The sequence below is a fragment of the Panthera tigris genome, chromosome E1, assembly GCF_018350195.1.
Source record: "Panthera tigris isolate Pti1 chromosome E1, P.tigris_Pti1_mat1.1, whole genome shotgun sequence".
NCBI classification, from domain to species: Eukaryota; Metazoa; Chordata; class Mammalia; order Carnivora; family Felidae; genus Panthera; species Panthera tigris.
Window position 1 is genome coordinate 20,425,789 of NC_056673.1, and position 19,914 is coordinate 20,445,702.

Consider the following 19,914-nt stretch of genomic DNA (forward strand, 5'->3'; position numbering starts at 1 on the left):
TTTCAACCAAGGTCATGATCCCAGGGTCGTGGGATCGAGCCCTGCGTGAGGCTCTGTGCTGGGTGTGGACCCTGCTGGAGATTCTTTCTCTCTATCCCACTTGCACTCCTCTTTCTTTCCCTCTCTCTCTCTCAAAGAAAAAAAAAAAAGGACCTCTGTTTGGGCCCCCTCCCTGGTTCTGTTAAACATGACTTTCTGGAGGCAGGATGTGGGCATCGGTAAGTTTCATAAACTCCTTGGTATGTTTCATAACCAGGATAGAGAAGCAAAGGATTAACAGACTTTCTGGTTTGAGTTTTATGTGGTGATTTTAATAAATAGTTATTTCTTGCTCATAAAAAAAAGAGATAGCATGTAACAGCTTAACTATGGCATGATTCAGGGGTTGTGCACACTGCTGTCAGCTGTGTGCTGACACAGGGAAAAATACAAACAGGTTCCGCTATTTTGAGAGGTAAACAGATGCCCTTTGAAAGCAAAACCTTCAGACCTGAAGACATGAGGTAAAAGTCACATAGGCAGATGGCTGGGCCAATACCACGGTCTCAGATTTGTGACTTTATATATTAAGTGTGTTACCATAAATTGAAGCAGCAGGCTCTTACCTATTAAAAATTGCCTGTAAGGCCTCCTCGAAACGGCGAAGAACTTTAGGTGGGGTTGGCCACTTCACATGCTTCCCGTAGTCCTTCATGCTCTTGACGCCGTGGAAGCGTCTGGCAACCTCGTGAATGTAGGACTTCACTTTGTAACGTCGGTAATATCTGATAATCGTCAGAGCTGCCTTGGTTCTCTTGTACCGCATGCGGGCTAGCGTGCCTCGCCACACCTTCACAACGGAGAAAGAAAGAGAAAAGTGTTGCTGGCTGGCTCAGTCAGTAGTACATGACTTTGAAATTGTATACACTCCTCTACTTATGAAGTACCAACGTGGGATCTTGCGTATTGCCAACAAAATCAGGCAGGGACAAAGCACGTCAGTTCCGCCTGCCACCAACAGATGGCGTCAGGAGTCACGTTGGTCATTGGCTTCAGTGGTCTACCTGTTCATGACGTCCACCGGGCTGTGTGCTGACTCTGAAGCAGAGTCCTTGAACAGTCATGAAGAGAAGAAAGCCAAAATGCAAATGTCTCTGGACAAATATATTTTTTTATTTAAAAAAAATTTTTTTAACGTTTATTTATTTTTGAGACAGAGAGAGACAGAGCATGAACAGGGGAGGGGCAGAGAGAGAGGGAGACACAGAATCTGAACCAGGCTCCAGGCTCTGAGCGGTCAGCACAGAGCCTGACGCGGGGCTCGAACTCACGGACTGTGAGATCATGCCCTGAGCCGAAGTCGGACGCTCAACCAACCAAGCCACCCAGGCGCCCCTCTGGACAAATATTTTAAGGATGCTGAAAGGAAGCAGGATGAGTCAGAACCAAAAGCCATCAACGTCTACAGTTCTCTAATGAAACCTAGCTTTACACAGACTACATCACTGGCCGCTAGTGTCCCCTCACGCTGCATTTACAAACGGACTTCTACACAGCCTGTGCGGCTCCCCTCCCCAGGTGCTGTGTAAATTTAGATGTAATCCCACAATTTAGATGTAATCCCAGGGAAAGGGTAAACCAGATGACCAAGAATCTTTTAACATCTTTTCTGTGCTCAGAAATCAATTACACAATATATAAATGTCTCTGTGCCTGCTTTACCCAAGCATGGTGAAATCAGAGGTTCCTATGCTTTTCCTTCAGGATCCTCTGCCCACATTCCTGTACTTCTCACTCTCTCAAGTAAAAAGGAATTTGGCATAATCTCTACTTCATTGTTGGCTCTTCCCCTCCACCACCAAAACTTACTCCTTCTACAAGACTTCCAGCATAAACCCCTTTCTCTTTCTTATTTGCTACTACAGTCTCCAAGACCCCAAACTACATGCATCACTTTCTTCAACAAACTGCTCGTACACACTGCCATCACGTTCTGGTTGATAGTTACTGTTGCTAATTAATTAGCCGTTCCAGTTCCTGGGCTGTTGGTATTGACCCCCCACCCCCCACCCCACCCCGTCTCCAGCCTCCCAGGACCAAGATTTTCAACCTCTAGTTCAAAGCCCGCAGTATGGGCTCCCAGACTCCCTCAGGTTTCTTTCATTTCCTCTTAAATCCCCACCTGTGCCCACCAATTTCTCAGAAAACCTTGTGTAATGCCTCCTTTATTACAGTCATTTTAGGATTTCTTCATGCCGACTCCTAAACTGGCATATCATAAGTGTTTGCGATGTTCTCCTTTTTTCAGCCTGCTGCATGATACGGATAGATTTTTTTTTTTTGCAAGCGACATGTGAGGTCACCAAGGGACCCCGAAGAGGAACCAACGAGTCAAGAAAAGCCATGCTATGTAAGGGAAACACGACACATGAGCAGTTTGCGATGGGAACCTAGAGCTCACGTATAAACAGAATATATAAAGACCATGAGGCAGGGAAAACTTGTTTCTGCACGTGGCGTCAGTACAGCAACCCTTTTTAGCCAAAATGGCTCTCTTCCCCGTCGCCAAATCCATCATGCAGATGGCTTTGTTACGCCTCCACCCTAGTGCTAAAATAAAGGTCCCTTCTTTAGCATCTTGAAAAACCAAAAGAATACAATTACAGGGTGGAAGTCTGTGATTCAATTTCTTAAACAAAACACACTTTTCAAAGTTTCATATTGTTGGTTGCTTTTCTCTTTAACAGAAAGGCAATTAAGACTCCCTGGAGCCATACCTGTATAGGAAATCAATTTTTAATTTTTAAGGAGGGTTCACAGAGTTTCTCATTAAAATGTTTTTGGTTTAATTCTTTAGTAATTTGTGGGGGGAAAAGCATTTTATAAGTAAGTGCTTCTTCAGGGGGAGGTTTTAACGTTTAACAACATTTCATCTTTGTTTTTGGCTTCTTTGGGTTTTGCCTAGTTAAAAAAGTCAGATGGTATTTTACAAATCAAATGCTGATTTAAAAAGACAGCAGCTTTTCCTTTCGCCCACCTGATCCCACTGCCCCACCTCACAGTCTCAGTCCACACAACTGTTCTAACTACTGCTTTCAGTAGTAACAAATAATTTACATATACTGTTATTTCTTGGTTGATCCCTTTGGACATTATCCAGATTATAGACATTGGTGATTTGGCTCTCTCACCTCCCTCTTAACTCTCCTTTATTATCCCAATAATAATCACATCAAACATTTAAGTCGATAGTATTTACATTACACGTTATACTATTATATAATGTACAAATGATTTACATAAAATATACACTAAATATGTTACATATAGATTCGCTCTATCTCTGCGCTTTACTTTGTCATGTAAATCCGTGCTTGCTTATAGTTAATAACCGACTCATTTTAAAAACCTGCTTTACTTTCTATATACCTACTGCTAATTTTTGACAGTGCTCTAACAGATCCATCAAATGATCAGTGATGACTTTTCTGATTGTCGAGTACATCACCTGTCTTTTTCTTTGATATTCCCTGTATCCTTTATGCCCCTTTGGCCTAGGGCACAGTTCCTATCCCAGAAACTTTTTAAACTACTCTTCCCATATTGGATCCCCGAGGTTTTGTCTTCCTTTTTCTTGGTTTTCCTCCCTCCAATAGCTTCCAAGAAAGGGTGCATGTCCTGTAAATTTCTGTTCTCTTTGATTTCCTTGAGAGTAAAGCAGTTGTCTAAAATGCTGTGTCTTGGAGGGCAAGAGCAGAGGGGCTGAGAACAGGCTCTGGACACAGAATGCCTGTGTTCAAACCCTGGGTACACTTGGGCCGGCTTAACTTCTCTGTGACTTAGTTTTCTTACCTGTGAAACAGAGATGACAATGGTGCTTAGCTTGTACCCGTATTGTGAAGATTGAAGGCGTTAATACACATAAAACCCTTAAAAAACAATGCCTGGTAGATAGCCAGTACTCAATAAGCACGGGTAGTTATGACTATTCTTTGTCATCAGCGGGCTGTGTTACTTTTTTGTATGTGAAGACTTTTTGCCTCAGTCGCGTGTCCGTGCGTCCTGGAAACTCTAATGAATGTGAGCCATTCTTTCTCAGCCTACTAACTGCCCCCAAATAGTGTTGGATTGGGTATTGTTTCATTCTTCCACCTGTAATGTGGACCAGATGTCCATTATTTATATGCTTTATCTAGTCTCCCGGTTGCCCAAGAGGAAGGAAAAGAGAGCTGGGGCTTGAGGTAGCTGCCATAGAGCTCCTTCCTTAAGAGTAAAGAAATGTACCAGGGGCGTCTGGGTGGCACAGTTGGTTGAGCGTCCGACTTCGGCTCAGGTCATGATTTCACTCGTAGGTTCGAGCTCCGCGTCGGGCTCTGTGCTGACAGCTCAGAGCCTGGAGCCTGCTTCCGATTCTGTGTCTCCCTTTCTCTCTGCCGCTCCCCTGCTCAACACTCTGGCTCTTTCTCTCAAAACAAACATTAAAAAGAAAAAAAGAAAAAAAAAAGAAAAAGAAAAGAAATGCACCAGAAGTTTGCTTCACCGAGTCTGGGGTGTCTTGTAATCTCGTAGCTTGATTGAGGACAGCTATTCTTTTTTTCCATGTCTTGTGGAGCTTTCTCTTGATTCAGCCCTAATATTATTTCTAATAGGCGCTTCCCCTATTCCTTGGCCACTTATTGATATATCAGAGGCAAGGAAGGATGGTAAACCTTCTGGACTCTTCTTGCCTGAGGGAGAATGTCTTCTTGATGGAAGAAGGGATCCCTAGACGGCGTGTGGATTATTCCAAGCCTTCCCTCTGGCACACCTATACTCAATGCCAACACCAGCAAAAGCAATGAGACTTTTCAGAATTCCCTCCTTGTACTTTTCCATGTTCCACTCTTCTCTTTGAAGAATGTATTGATCTTTTTAGTACCTTTGTTCAGTTTGGTCCCACTTTTCTTTTTCTGGGTGGCATTTTTCAGCTAATGGTATGAAGTTGGGATCTTTTCTTGGTTTTGGGGTTCACAGCATGTTCTTTGGAAGTTTTACATTTTTGTTAATTTCAGCAAATTTTGGGGAAAGAAATTTTTGTGAGCCTGCGGGTATAGTGCCAACTTTATCAGAAGTCCCTTAGACTTTAGTTTTTTTACTCAGAGAAAAAGTAGCATTGAAAAACTACAGAGGAAAAGGACTACATGAAAAAAATTATTCATGTATTTTTCCTTGTAATCTAAGCATATTTGGTTTAAACAGATATACTCCCATAAGAGTTTGTTAGTCTCTGCAGGGGAGGGATGTTGTTGATTTTCCCACTTCCCTCTTTGTTTAAAGCAGCTTAAGCTGTTGGGTTTTTCGAGAGTCATATAAAGCTTGTGACTGTAGAGGACTTTGCCTCATGATGGAATGTCAGAAAGCAGAGAATTAAATGTTACATTCAATAAGCAAATGTTTAATATTTATTTGCATATGTCTAGAGAGGTTCAACGAAAAAACAAGGGAGCCAAAAGGGCCCTTGTTAAAACGGCATTAACATTAAAGAGGAACTAACTAGATACTATGTGTTTTAGGATATGATGCAAGAGTGGAAGCTGAAAGCTGAAGGAGACACAGTGGGATCTGGGAGGGAAAGTTAATCCGAAGATATAAAGCAGAAGGCAGGCTGACAGGGGAGAGGGCCAGCAAGTCATTTCTTAGGTAGGAAAAAGGACAGAGGCAAACAGAGAGGCTGACTCGGAATAGCCCAGGTACAAAGAGAGACCATCAGAGAACAGTGGATACATCCTTGCTACTGAGAGAATCCAATTCCTCTCCTGTGTACCTTTACCCCCTGTAGTTGACTCTGCCGACACAGTAGCCAGAGTGATCCTTTCAAGACCAAAATCAGATCATGTCACTTCTCTGCTTAAAACTTTGCCACCATTCTGCATTTCCCTGATCTGCATTTCCCTGAGTAACAGCCAACCAAAGCCCCCACAATAACCTACAAGGCCCCACGTTCTCTGGTGTGGTTACCTACCCCCCGCCCCCGCCAACTGCAGCCACCCTGGCACCCCCCCTCCCACACAGGCCAGCCACCCTGCCATCTACCCCCAGCTACCCACCCCCCCCCCCCACTCCTCCACCAACACCCCTCACAAAGGCCAGCACCCTCTTGAGTCCAGGCCTTTCTTTTTTTTTTTTTTTTTTTAATGTTTATTTATTTTTGAGAGAGACAGAGAGAGAGAGCAAGTGAGCAGGAGTGGGGGAAGGGGCAGAGAGAGAGAGGGAGACACAGGACCCAAAGCAGACTCCAGGCTCCCAGCCGTCAGCACAGAGCCTGACATGGGGCTCGAACTCACGAACCGCGAAATCGTGACCTGAGCTGAAGTCAGATGCTTAACCGAGTGAGCCACCCAGGCGCCCCGAGTCCAGGCCTTTCTGCTAATTGCTCCCTCTGCCCAGAATGATCTTCCCCCCAGATATCACCCGGCCAACTTCTTCACTCTCTCTCTCTGCATCCTTGCTCAGTGGTCACTTTCCCAGTGAGCCTGGCCCTGACCATCCATTTAAAATTCAACTTGTCTCCATCTTCCCCTTCTGGCACTCTCTGTTCTTACCATGCTCTATTTTTTCTCCTGCCTCTAACACTTGACCCTCTGCAACACCATGGAACTCACGTATTATTGCACTGTTTACACTCTTCTCCTACTGGAATGTAAGCTCTACCAGGCCAAGAGCTCTTTGTCTTTTTCGCTCACGGATGATACACCACTGCCTAGAATAATGTCAAGGACACAGTAGCCTCTCAATAGTATCTGCTGAATGAATGAATGTTTTCACCTTCATCTTCCAAGCCTCATACTAAATCTTTTATTTTGGCTGTCATGTTTTCCATTTTCAAGAGCTTATCTGTGTTCTCCAAATATTTCTTTTAAAAGCACATTGCTCTTGGTTAACAAAAGCAACATCTCATTTTTCCTCTCTGTGGATATGAATCATGGTTTTACTTTTTACACTGCTCCCTGCATTGTATATTACTTCTAAGTCCCTTATTCTCCCATTTGTCTTGGTCTCAGCCTTTGTGCTAGAGGCCTTCCTCAAATGTCCAAATGTCTGGGGATCTTTGGCCGTCCATTACGGAATGCCACTCAAAAAATCTGTGTATGTGCTTTATGAATGGGAGCTTTAATACATAGAGTAATTAGGTGGGGACCATCTGTGAGGAACTCCAGAATGTCAGTGTCTTAGTGTTTTTCCTCTTTGCTGCCAGAATTCTGAGTAAAGAGGCATGGGGTGGGGGTGGGGGTGGGGCGGTGGGGAATCTTTAGAATCCAGATTTTCACTTAATTTCCTTGGTTTCAATGTGGTGCCCGACTCCTCTCCTCCACTGTGCCTGGTGTTCCCCAGAGCCCAGAGCTTCTCTGGTTCTATTTTTTCAGAGTAAGCTTCTTCTACCAGAATGAGACTGAGGTCGTCACCTGGCTTTGTGAGGTCTGGGAGGAGACCTTTATTTTGCTTTTCATACAGATTGTCAACCAACTTCCTCCTTCAGCTCTCCTCCTTACCCTTACCTCCAGAGGTTCTTGGCCCTTCCCACTCCTGAATTTTCTACAGTCCTGTGGATGGGTAAACTGGCTTACCTGTCTGCCTTCTTCTCTGCAGGCACTTTAGATGTCAGCTTTCTCCACCTGCTTGGGGGACTAATCACACATCCACTTACTTCTAAAATTATGTTGATGTTGTTGCTCTTGTCTGTTGTTGCTACGATGGTTCTATTTGTCCTTGTGGGTTTCTACCATTTTTATCCCTTACTGCTCATTTAGGGGTTTTGAGAAGGGTGGATATAAACACAATCTGTCATGTTTAAGCAGATGTTTTTATAACACCATCTTAATTCTACCATGTTTTTCTCTGGTGCATACTTCCTCAGTGGTCAGGCATTTCAAAGCAACATCTGGCTGTCATTAAAGTACAAGATTCATTTTGCAAAATATGTAGGATTCTAGGTTATGCTTTATTAAGAAGTAGGTCAATTATGTATCTTCAGCTCAGTCTCAGAAATAAACACAGGTCAGCTTTCCTTCCCCCCCACCCGGTTCTCTATGTTTTGTTTTTCTGTTTTTGTTTTCTAGTACTCATGGGGGTTGTGCCCTTTCTGTCCTGTTCTCAAACAGTTCCCCAGTACTCTGAATTGGATATTCTCTTGGTTTCCACAACCAGAACCCTTCAAAATTTCAGTTCCCCAGGCCCTCCATGCCTAGGGACAACTTTTGGGAGAAGCATCTTTCCTATGTTTCTAAACTTAAGTTCCCCCAGATAGTTATTCTGGCAGAGTTCTGACAGTTTCTGATTGTTAAAGAGTTGTAGAGAAGAATTTATTTAGGTAACAGGTTGAACTATAAGCAAACTGTAAAATCCACAAAATGTATCCACATACCCCATCAAATTACAGTAGTTCCCCCCACCCTTATCCATGGTTTTGCTTTCTGTGTTTTCAGATACCCACAGTCAACCATGGTGTGGAAGCAGACGGTACTCCAGAGGTATCATCAGAAAGTCAATAGTAGCTTAATGCTGTATCACAAGGTCAATGTCATTCACTTTACTTCATCTCATCACATGGGCATTTTATCACCTCATAATATCATCATAAGAAAAAGGGTAAGTACAGCACAATAAGATATTTTGAAAGACAGAGTCCATATTCATATAACTTTTATAATATAATAATTACTCTATTATTAGTTATGGTTATTAATATCTTACATACTTTTTTATAAACTAACCTTTATCACAGGTATGTACATATGGGGAAAAAAACCACAGTATATATAGGGTGCAGTTCTATCTATGGTTTCAGGTACCCACTGGGGATACTGAAATGTATCCCCTGTGGACAAGGGGGAACTACTGTAGAATATGATGGTTGCATCCTATTGTGGATATTTCATGACTGATTGATTAATGAAGGATTGGCCTCTTCTAGGAGTTATTTTTTTAAAAAGACTCAAAGACAGTAACATCTTCCCAAGTTATTCTTCTTCAACTCAAATATTCTATGAAGGATAAAATGAATAAAGACTTAAAGTACTATTTACGAAGTGCCAGTGCCAATGTTTTTACCAGAATAGCAGGTTAGTATGTAACAAGAAAATAAGACTGAGTGGATAGAATTTGTAGGTTCTTGGCATATATTTAGACACAAAATTCTTTACTTTTATAGATAAATTAATAGCATCTCGAGGACATAGGGGGAAATTAAGAAGTAATGAAATAACCAAAGCTTTAGTCAATAAACAAATGTAAAACCAGTAAGATAGACAAGAACGAACGAACGAACGAAAGAAACAAAGAAAGAAAGATGTGAGTCTGATCATTATAAGCTGTCCTGATGAACTTAGTAGAGTGTGTGTAGGCTTGTGTATGCCTGGTGGAGTGTAATTTACCATCCCTCAGCTGCTTTATCATCGTCTGGCTAACTTGCAGTCAGCTGACTTGTAAACCTTCATTTAGGACTCATACATTTTATACACAGCCTTGTCCAGAATGGATCTGGCTAATGGCGGCCTCATAATTCTTCAGTCTACACAATACTGCCTGCTAATCGCTTCTTTACTATGATGATACCACGATCTGACGGCCTACTTGCAACTGTAGCTTCAAGAAGCAATTGGACCTCTTGGTCAATTAGTGTCAGAAGACCAGCTGAGCATTAACTCTATCAAAGCCCCACATGCAATTATTTTGAAGACAATTAAAAATAAAATTACTCCAGCTAATGGGTTAAATAGTTCCGATGAGCCTTTCAGGATTCAGCCCTGTTCAAATGTAAACACTATGTGGCACTGTGCTGAAGTGACTGCTCTCTCTGGTTTGACTTTGTTTTCTTGAAAGAGAGTGTATAAAATTGATAACTCACGTTCAAAATCTCTTGAGGTCAAGGCTATCTCAAATCTGCTTTTTGACAGAGAACAATAGGCTCTGGTCACGTGTGTAGGCATGCGAACAGATCCGATGAGGCATCTTAGGGATGTTTCAGCTTTGTCTGAAGGTGTCTACTGCTTTGTCCACCCCCAGATCTACCTCCATCTAATACTGATAGGTACAAGTTGGGCTTTTACCTTGTGTAACAAATGTCCTGACTTTTCTTCCTTTATGTTTAGTATTTAAAACATGCAGGACTCCTTAAAAAGGTAACCCAGTAGACCTTTGCTTTCAGATGCTTGCAAATGATCTCAATTTTAAATGGTTCCCTAGACCATGCAAAAGCTCACATAATAACTAATATTTGAAAGGACCTGCCAATGGTTCATCCTAACATTCTTTTCTATAGCATTCCAAAAGTGAATTCTGGGACACAGGGCCTTTGAAATGCTCTCTGAAAAAGAGCTCCATTTTCATTAAATCCAGGAAAGCTGCACACTGTAATTTCTTTTGGGAAAGTCATGATGCACATTTAGCATATTAAAAGCTCTGAAAAGTTTCATGTAAATAAATCTATTTTAACTTTGTTCAACAGAAAGTAAAAAACATATTTGACTACAGAATCCTTTGTGTACAGATTACTCATTTGGAAGGGAGTCAAGATATACCATCCCAAAATATGCTGCTTTGGCATAGCATTATTTTGAGCATTGGTTCATTCTACAAGAATTTCCTAAATTCCTACTGTATGTGTAGCATCCGTAGGGAATATGAAGGAAGAGAGGAGATACCCATGATATCCTAGAAAAAATGCCTATGAGATCTCTGGAAAACAGCTACAACTAATTCCTTAAAAAGTAAGATCCAGTCATGTAACAAAGCTTGAATCCTCAGCCACAGTGAGACTTTTTCAAGAAGTCCAGCACTGCCCAGAGGGACAGCTCCCTGACTAGCACAGTCTGGGGGTGGAGTACAAAGAGTCCTGACCCGGAGCAAGAGGCTGGCATTCCCCTGGACTACTGGGAGAATTTTTCAGTCAAATTTTGGAGGCTCCAGGTTCTTCACCTGAAAAGTGAGGGTGTTGTATTAGCTAACTTAAAAAAGCAAGCACTAGTATTCTGTTAAATAGTTACCGAATGAGAAAAATTTAAGAAAAAATTAAGAAAAATTAATTCAAAGTTTCTTTCCAATCCAAAGTACACATGGAATTGACAACCACAATCTTTGGTTTCCCTGTGACTACTGTTACTACTCATAAGGGAAGGGAGAGACAACGTTATTTTACTACTATGTGCCAGGCCTTGTGCTAGACATGTGATGTACATTAAAAATAGGTATTTAAGGGGTGCCTAGGTGGCTCAGTTGGTTAAGCATCCAACTCTTCATTTTGGCTCGGGTTCTGATCTCCCAGTTCATGGCTTCGAGCCCCGCGCTGAGCTCTGTGCTATGATTCTCTCTCCCTCTCTCTCTCTGCCCCTCCCCTGCTCACATGCTTGTTCTTTCTCAAGATAAAGTTAAAAAATATAGGTATTTAAAAAGCACTTCTTTTTGAAATATGCTGTTATAAGTTTCTCTAATAATTCCCCATAAGAAAAACCACAAGGAATATATTTGACTTAAGTTTCTTTGAGTCATGCATTAACATATTTCTACTGGCAAATGCTTGACTTTGGGGAACACTCATTTTCCAGACGTGAGATCTCTGCTTCTACAGAGGAATGCAACCCACGTTCACAACTCTTGCTAACAGCCTGGCTCTGGTTCTAGGCAATGTAAGATGTTGCTAGCAGGGTTGTGTTTAGACGAGTGCTCCTCAACGTATCCCTGTGCCCCAGCATACCACAGTTACCAGTGCTCACCATGACAGGGATATTGGGGAAAGATGTTTCTTGGGGGAAAGAAATAATCTGGACAAGGGTGCTTGGAATACTTAGGGTGAACAAGAAATATTCTTCCTCTTTTCATTTCCCTGTCTTAGACTGTACTTAGTGTAAGGGGGAATAGCATAAGAAAATGTACACTTAATAAGGACAGATACTTTTTTGACAGTTCAAGTTTACACAGGTTGAACATAATAGGATTAAGAAACTATGAAGACCATTACTGGTCATAACTCAATTACCGCCCCACCCCAATACAATGGCATTGAGTGCATGATTTATAAGAGCGGGCGATACATGGGATCAAATTAGTATGTAGTTCATGCTAGAATAATGTGGTGACACAGAAAGAGATGTTACTATTTAGAGAAAGATCTAGATAAAGTAAAATGCTAGATATGCTCAGTGATGTTGAGGTTTTACATTTGCCCACATAGCTGTAACTATTATTATTATTGAAAATCCTACTAGAAACATAATCTTGTAAGAACTCCTACCATTTCTTCCCCCCAAAATATTTTGTAATACAATATTTGAAAAGTGAAGTTTCTTAGTTATGTACCAAGCAAGTCACAACAGATCTAAAATTGATGTCAGTAGGAATGTGATTAATTTTTCAATGAACTTCTCTAGAATCTATTTAAAAAATATTTATATACATATATATGTATATGTTATATATAGATATACATATACATACACACATATTCATTCATTCATTCATTCATTCATTCATTCATTCATTCTCAAGTTAGTTAACATACAGTGTAGACTTGCCTTCAAGAGTAGAATCCAGTGATTCATCACTTACAAATAACACCCAGTGCTCATCCTAACAGGTACCCTCCTTAATGCTCATCACCCATTTTCCCCACCCCCATCAACCCTCAGTTTGTTCTCTGTATTTGAGAGTCTCTTACGGTTTGCCTCCCTCTGTTTTTATCTTGTTTTTCTTTCCCTTCCCCTATGATCATCTGTTAAGTTTTTCAAATTCCACATATGAGTGAAATTATGTGATATCTATCTTTCTCTGACTTACTTTGCTTAGCATAATATATATTTCTAAAGTAGGCATCACATGCAGCGTGGAGCCCCACTCAGGGCTTCAACTCACGTCCCTGAGATCAAGACCTGAGCTGAGATCAGAGTTGGACGCTTAACGGACTGAGCCACCCAGGCACCTCAAATAAATTTATATTTTTATCTGTCATTTGTAACTCTTTTTCATGAACTGTGTATTTCTAGTCTTTTTAATCCATTTTCTTTCACTTGTCTTTATTGACTTATATGAGCTCTTTATAAATGAAAGGGATGATCCTTTTGTCAATGGTGTTTTAAATCTGTTTCCAGGAGGTGACCTTCTGATTCTGTTTATGGTATACTGCCATCCAGAAGTGGTTTTTCTGTTTTCTTCATTCAGTTTTAGGTAGTCAAATGGAATCATTTTCTTTTATGATTAAATACATATTTTATACAAAACTGGGGCCACATAATAATCATAAAATGCTCTGGAATGGTTTTTATTTGATACACCAGGTACATTTTCCCATGTGATCAAAAGCCTCCTGTAATGTGATTCTGAATGACCTGATGGTACTCAGTCAGATAGATACACATGGTTCAGTTAACCAATAGTCTGCTGTAAGACAGTTTTGGTGTTTTCTGTTTTTGGCGTATTCTATTGGTGTAAGATATTTTTGGTGTTTATTTATTTTGAGAGAGAGAGAGAGAGCAAGCCAAGGAGGGACAGAGAGAGAGGGAGAGTGAGGATCTAAAGCAGGCTCTGTACTGTCAGTGTGGAATCCAATGCAGGGCTCCATCCCACGACCCTGGGATCACAACCTGAGCTCTTACCGAGAGTCAGACGTTTCACCGACTGAGCCACCCAGGCACCCCAGAGTATTTTCTATTTCTTTTTTGGCAATCATGAATATCATTTTAGTGGTATCATCATACCTAAATTCATGCATATAAATGGTTTACGAGGTTCTAGACACAGAATTGCTGTTGTTTTCACCTACCACATACTAAAGTTCCCATTTCCAAACTCTACCATGTGAACAGTTAAAAAGAAGTGACTAGGGGCACCTGGGTGGCTCAGTCGGTTGAGTGTCTGACTTCAGCTCAGGTTATGATCTTGCAGTTCGTGAGTTCAAGCCCCGCGTTGGGCTCTGTGCTGACAGCTCAGAGCCTAGAGCCTGCTTCAGAATCTGTGTCTCCCTCCCTCTGCCCCTTCCCCACTCATGCTCTCTCTCTCTCTCAAAAATGAATAAACATTAAAAAATTAAAACTAATTTATAAAAAGAAGTGACTAAACTGATAATATATTGTTGCTATGATGAAATTACTTTATTAGTGTTATTCAACTTTTTAAAATTCACCAGCTATTTGAAAGGTTTCTTTTGTGAAATATCTCCTCATTCCTTTTTTTTTTTTTTTTTTTTTACCTATCACACACTCATAATTTTACATAACGATTTGTAAGGGCTTTTTATATATGAAAATAAGCCAACCTTTTATTACATTTGTGAAGATTTCTTAGCATTTTGCCCTTTACCATCTCCTGGCCATGGTTTTTGGGTCAAGCCAATAAAACACAAGAAGAATTTGGACAGGTGGTTCTGAGGAAGGAAATTTCTCACTCTTCTGAGAAAACATCCAAGGACTTCTTTCTGAAAATGACTCTCCTTGACCATGGAGAAAATGTGGCTGCTGAAATTGTTAGCAGCCATCTCACAACCACAAGGGGGAGCCACACTTAGAATGAAGAGGATTCAAGAGCAGGCACAACGAAGGCTTGTCATCAAATCCGTTACAAATTCTATGCTGGTTTGAATTGCACTTTCTTTTGTTTTCTTTTACTCTCTCTTTTATTTCTTTCTTCTTTCTCTCTCTCTCTTTTTTTTTTTTTTTGCAACTGAACACACTGTGATACATTTTTGTTTTTTAGAAACAGAAATTTTATATGCTTATGCAGGGATACCTATCAATCTTTGTCTTTTGCATTATTCTTGTGCTGCTGCTATACTTAAAAAGACCTTCTCCACTTTAAAATCAAGTATGTGCCTATAAAATGATTTTGTTTCGTTAAAATGTAAACTCTGTTGGAGATGTGATGGAGGAACTCAATCACAAGTGGAAGAGAGCCTTTATTTTACAATCACTTCATGAATGTCAGGACATTGTGTCCATCCCAGTAGATTATCCATAATTAAAGATGTGTGAAACGCTCACTAAAGCTTTGGCTTCTTTGAAATACAAATGAGTTACTAGCTATAGCCATGCCTGTGACAGGAGAAATGTCCTATTTGGATCAACCTGTTGGGAGTGGACTGAATCTAAGTCAGCTCCTACCTGGGCACGCACTTTCATAGTTAATATTGGAAATGAGGATGACTCCTCTGAAACAGTGGTGGAAAAAGCCACTGGGAAGTAATCGGCAGGGGGATTATACACACACACACACACACACATATGCTAACAAATATTTAATAAATAAAAATAAAATATTTGTATGTACATAATATACATATTAATTATATGTATACATACATACACATATCTACACAGACATACACACAAACTCATAAAATTACCTGATTGCAAAAGGCATAAGGTATAGTGAAAAGAATATATACTATGGATCAATTACAAGAAATCAGCGGTTTCATGCAAAGTCAGAGCAAGCATATCTTGAATTCAGAGAACAAATCAGACTGCTTTTCAAATGAACACCAGCATTAGACCGCCTAATGTGTTCTTTGTGTATGTGAACCTTAGAGATATTTTAGGATCATCAAAATCCACCTCCTCCTCCTCCTTTTAATTTTTTTTCCATTCATCTCCACTGGCTTGTGATCAATATTTCATGGACTTTTCTATAGCTGCCCTGTAGGCATCCTTCCAGAAAGGCAAAACCCAAATTCCAGCTGAAAACCTGCACAGACCTAAACCCTGCTGCACTGAACCTTGAAGAAGTGGATGTGCACCAGCAACAAAGCAACAAAAAGTGAGAGCACAGACATTGTACTGATATCGTTTAATTTTGAGAGAGCACAGGAGGGGGCAGACAGAGAGAGGGCGACAGAGGATCCAAAGCGGGCTCTGTGCTGACAGCAGCGAGCCTGAAGTGGGGCTCGAACTCAACAACCACGAGATCGTGATCTGAGCCGAAGTTGGCTCAACCGACTGAGCCATCCAGGCTTTTATTTTTTTTAATTAAAAAAAATTTTTTTTAACATTTATTTATTTTTTGAGAGACAGAGCACAAGTGGGGGAGGAGCAGAGAGAGAAGGAGACACAGAATCCGAAGCAGGCTCCAGGCTCCGAGCCGTCAGCACAGAGCCTGACGCAGGGCTCGAACTCATGAACCACGAGATCATGACCTGGGCCGAAGTTGAATGCTCAACCAACTGAGCCACCCAGGCACCCCTATACTGGTACTGTTTAAAGTGCCTTCAAGATGTTCAAGCTTTTTCTTGTTGCAGCCTCTCTGTGTATGTATCCCCCACCCCTGCTTGAACGTTCTCTCCCCACACTCTTCCTAGGGTCACATCCTTCTCATTTTTTCGGCCTTAGCTTAATGTCACCTCCTCAGCGAGGTCTTCCCTGACCAGCCTATCCAAAATACGTTTCCCTTGCCCTTGGAATGACTGCCCCAACCGAGCCCTTCCTTTCCTTCATGGCTGTACCCAAGGTGTAATAACTTATGGACTTATTCTCTCACTACTCTTCGATGAGAATGTATGCTCTGCGAGGACTCGGACTGTTTCTATTCATCACGGCATTTCCTGTGAGTGCCCAGCAATAAGCATATGCCGAATGAATGCTTATTAGCTTGAATAAACTAAATTATCTTTTTTGTAAGTTTAAAAAAAAAGAAGACTGCTTGTGTGTCAAAAAAGGCCCCAGAGGTGTTTTGCATTCAAGAAAAGCTCGGTAACCTTGGGGTTTAAGAACTCATTTAAAAGAAATAGCTTATCCTGGTGCATAACTGCGAATATGTGCCAAGCAAATTATGAAGTGTTTAAGGCAGAAATACACGACAGCTGCTGGGCAGGTCTCGAGTCTGAGTGGAATTTCTAAATCAATGCTGACGGCTGATACGACGGTTCTAGGATGGTTCTAGAGCAATCCAGTCATCGAGCACGAATAAGTGACAACCTGAGACGCTGCTGCCCATTGCCAGTGAGTAACCTGCTGTGTGAAAGTCTGGTTTTCAGTGAATATTCCTTGCACATTAAAAGAATTTCCTGAAAAATATAACATCTATGTCTTAAATAAGTTGGCTCTGTTACAGCTATGAAAATGCAGATGTTCGAAACTAAGTTCCTTCATTCTAGTCACAAGACTTTTCATGAAAAATTCCCCCTTTGGGGCGCCTGGGTGGCTCAGTTGGTTGAGCGTTCGACTTCGGCTCAGGTCATGATCTCACAGTCCGTGAGTTCAAGCCCCGCGTCAGGCTCTGTACTGCCAGCTCGGGACCTAGAGCCTGCTTTGGATTCTGTGTCTCCCTCTCTCTCTGCCCCTCCCCCACTCATGCTCTCTCTCTGTCAAAAATAAATAAACATGAAAAAAATTAAAAAAAAAAATTCCCCCTTTGCCTTATTTTCCTTCTTTTGACCAAAGTCAACACCTTAGTGTGAGTGCATTTTATCAGGTGATTTAGGAAAATGTGACGCACTACATCCTTATTCTCTCTCTTAAGGTCAACGAGACTTAAGAGCCCATAAACTCTACTGTGTGTTATTCCTTTTCATGCAAGGCCTATGGGTATGACAGAATCCCTCTATTATTAGAATGAGAGGAGAGAAAAAAAATATCACAGGCTGGGAAATGCTATCAAATTCAAATATACAAATATTATATACTGGTTTTTCAAATGAACAAAAATCAGATTCCAGTTAATGCATATGGAACCAACTCCTGGTTGGATTACTTCGATGAGCCACTATTCAAGCTCATAGGGTACAGATGACATGAGAAGATACTGTAATTACTACAGCTTTGGCTTTAACTCAGCAGCCGAGTTTTGGCTTTAACCTTGTCTGCTCCAGTTTATGGCTCTTTTTGAGAGGCTATCCAACAAATACTCTGTTCTTCCACAGGGGCAGAAAAATCTTTGCTTCTTTTTCATACCTCCATGGAATCCTCTGAGTCACTCCATGATGACAAAGAGACTCCTAAAGAGTCTTAAAGTTTCCATGTCTTTAGAAGTTTATCTCCTAAGTAAAAAATCATGGAACAAATCCTTTAGGATCAAGACTTTCAGGAACATATTTATTTGGCCAGACTAAGTCCATGACAGACATAGCTCCTTGACTTACCAAATAAGAACTATAGAAAATGGTCTTATTACTAAATAGCTTTGCTTTTAGTCTTGGATTTTATTCCCCCTCCCAAATAAGTATATTACTAGTTTGGCTATAAGTCACTGTCACCTACAGAGAACAATGTGCTAGGTTATATTATTACAGCAAATATTTATTCCTTCCCTCCTGACATCCATGGGCCATCCCAGTGATATGATCTGCTTTGGTCATGGGATATAAATGCAGATAACCTGAACAGCTTGAAATGTGCTTGTGTGGTCAACCTTAACCTCTTAGGCTTTGCCATCACCATGAGAACATGCCCCACAGATCTACTAACTTCAGAAAAATGACCAATATGTGGAGCCAATCTATACTCCACCTGTGGCCTGAGATGGGATGGCCACATCCCAGATGCATGAGGAAGAAATACATTCTGACTGCTGTATCCATTAAGTTTTAGGATGATGTGCTAGGCTGAATACTGGACCCTTATTTATTTTGAAAGAGAGGAGAGTGAGTGTGAGCAAGGGAGGGTCAGAAAGAGGGAGGGAGGGAGGGAGGGAGGGAGGGAGAGAGAGAGAGAATCCCAAGTGTCACGGGGTTCAAACTGACAAACCATGAGATCATGACCTGAGCCGAAATCAAGAGTCAGACATTTAATCAACTGTGCCACCCAGGTGCGCCCCCTACCCCCCACCGCTGAAGAGACTTCTACCTCTTAATCCCTGGAACCTGTAAACGTTACCTCAAATGGAAAAAAAGGACTTCAAAGATATGATTTGGGTAAGAATCTTGAAATGCATAGATTTCCTAGATTGTCTAATTGGAACCTAAATGGGAACACATGTATGTTTATAAGAGGGAGGCAGTGGGAGAGCCGAAGACAGAAGAGGAGGCAGCCTTGTGACTGTGGACACAGAAATTGCAGCCACGAGCCATGGATGTGGGCAGCTACCAGAAGCAGGAACAGGCACACAGTGGATCACCCCCTATAACCATCAGGGAGGACAAGGCCCTGGCCACGCCCTGATTTGGGCCCAGGGACACTGATCTCACACTTGCGGCCTCCAGAACTGTAAGAGAATCAATGTGTTTTTAAACCACCAAAAATTGGTGATAATTTTTTACAGTAGCCCTAGGAAATTAATACAGGCAGAGTGTGGCATAACTGTGGCAATAGTTAACCGATACAGACCCAAACCAATATTGCTAATAATATTAGTATCGATGACATCAATGTTAATATTAATAGTGAACCCGTGGCATTTACCACGTGCTAGGCATTGTTCAAAGTATGCTGAATATGTTAACTCACAACCACACTGTGAGGTGGGTATTATTTTCCCTTCATAGATGAGGAAACTGAAGCACAGAGGCCTGAAAGCATCCCCTCCCCCGTCCCCCGTAAGCGTTGAAGATGAGAGTGGAACCGAGCGCCATGTGGTTGACTGAAGTGAATAGCTACCTGCTGGTCAGGCAGGGGTGCAGTCTAGGAATCACACAGAAGCGAGTGATGTTCTTCAACTCTGGCAGCAGAGTTAAAGTGTAAAGTTTGTCTTTCCCAGTTGGGAACAGCTCTTGTGCCTACTAATTAATTACTCCATTTGCTTGGTATTCTGAAGGTATCTCCTTTAAATGCACTTGAATAGATCATAAGTACAAATAAATATCTTTGATTTCCTACAGAACGTAACTAATATGAAACTTTATAAATCCCGAAGCACCTAGTATTGAGTAATGATAATATAATTACACTACTGACAAATCCCACCCAGTGTCACTGTGTTGGGGCCCTGGGTAAAATAGAAACAAGGGTAAAGACACTGCTGCCCTCAACAACTTGCTATCTAGTT

General features: G+C 41.3%; 1 protein-coding gene across 1 annotated transcript in view; it reads right to left on the reverse strand.

Annotated features, from left to right (window-relative positions):
• Positions 1-19,914, reverse strand: part of MYO1D (myosin ID) — a 354,052-nt gene that overhangs the window by 160,504 nt on the left and 173,634 nt on the right. Inside the window, exon 17 of the mRNA XM_042966688.1 lies at positions 606-829. Within this exon, the coding sequence (XP_042822622.1) occupies positions 606-829 (224 nt within the window). The remainder of the gene's footprint in view (positions 1-605; positions 830-19,914) is intronic.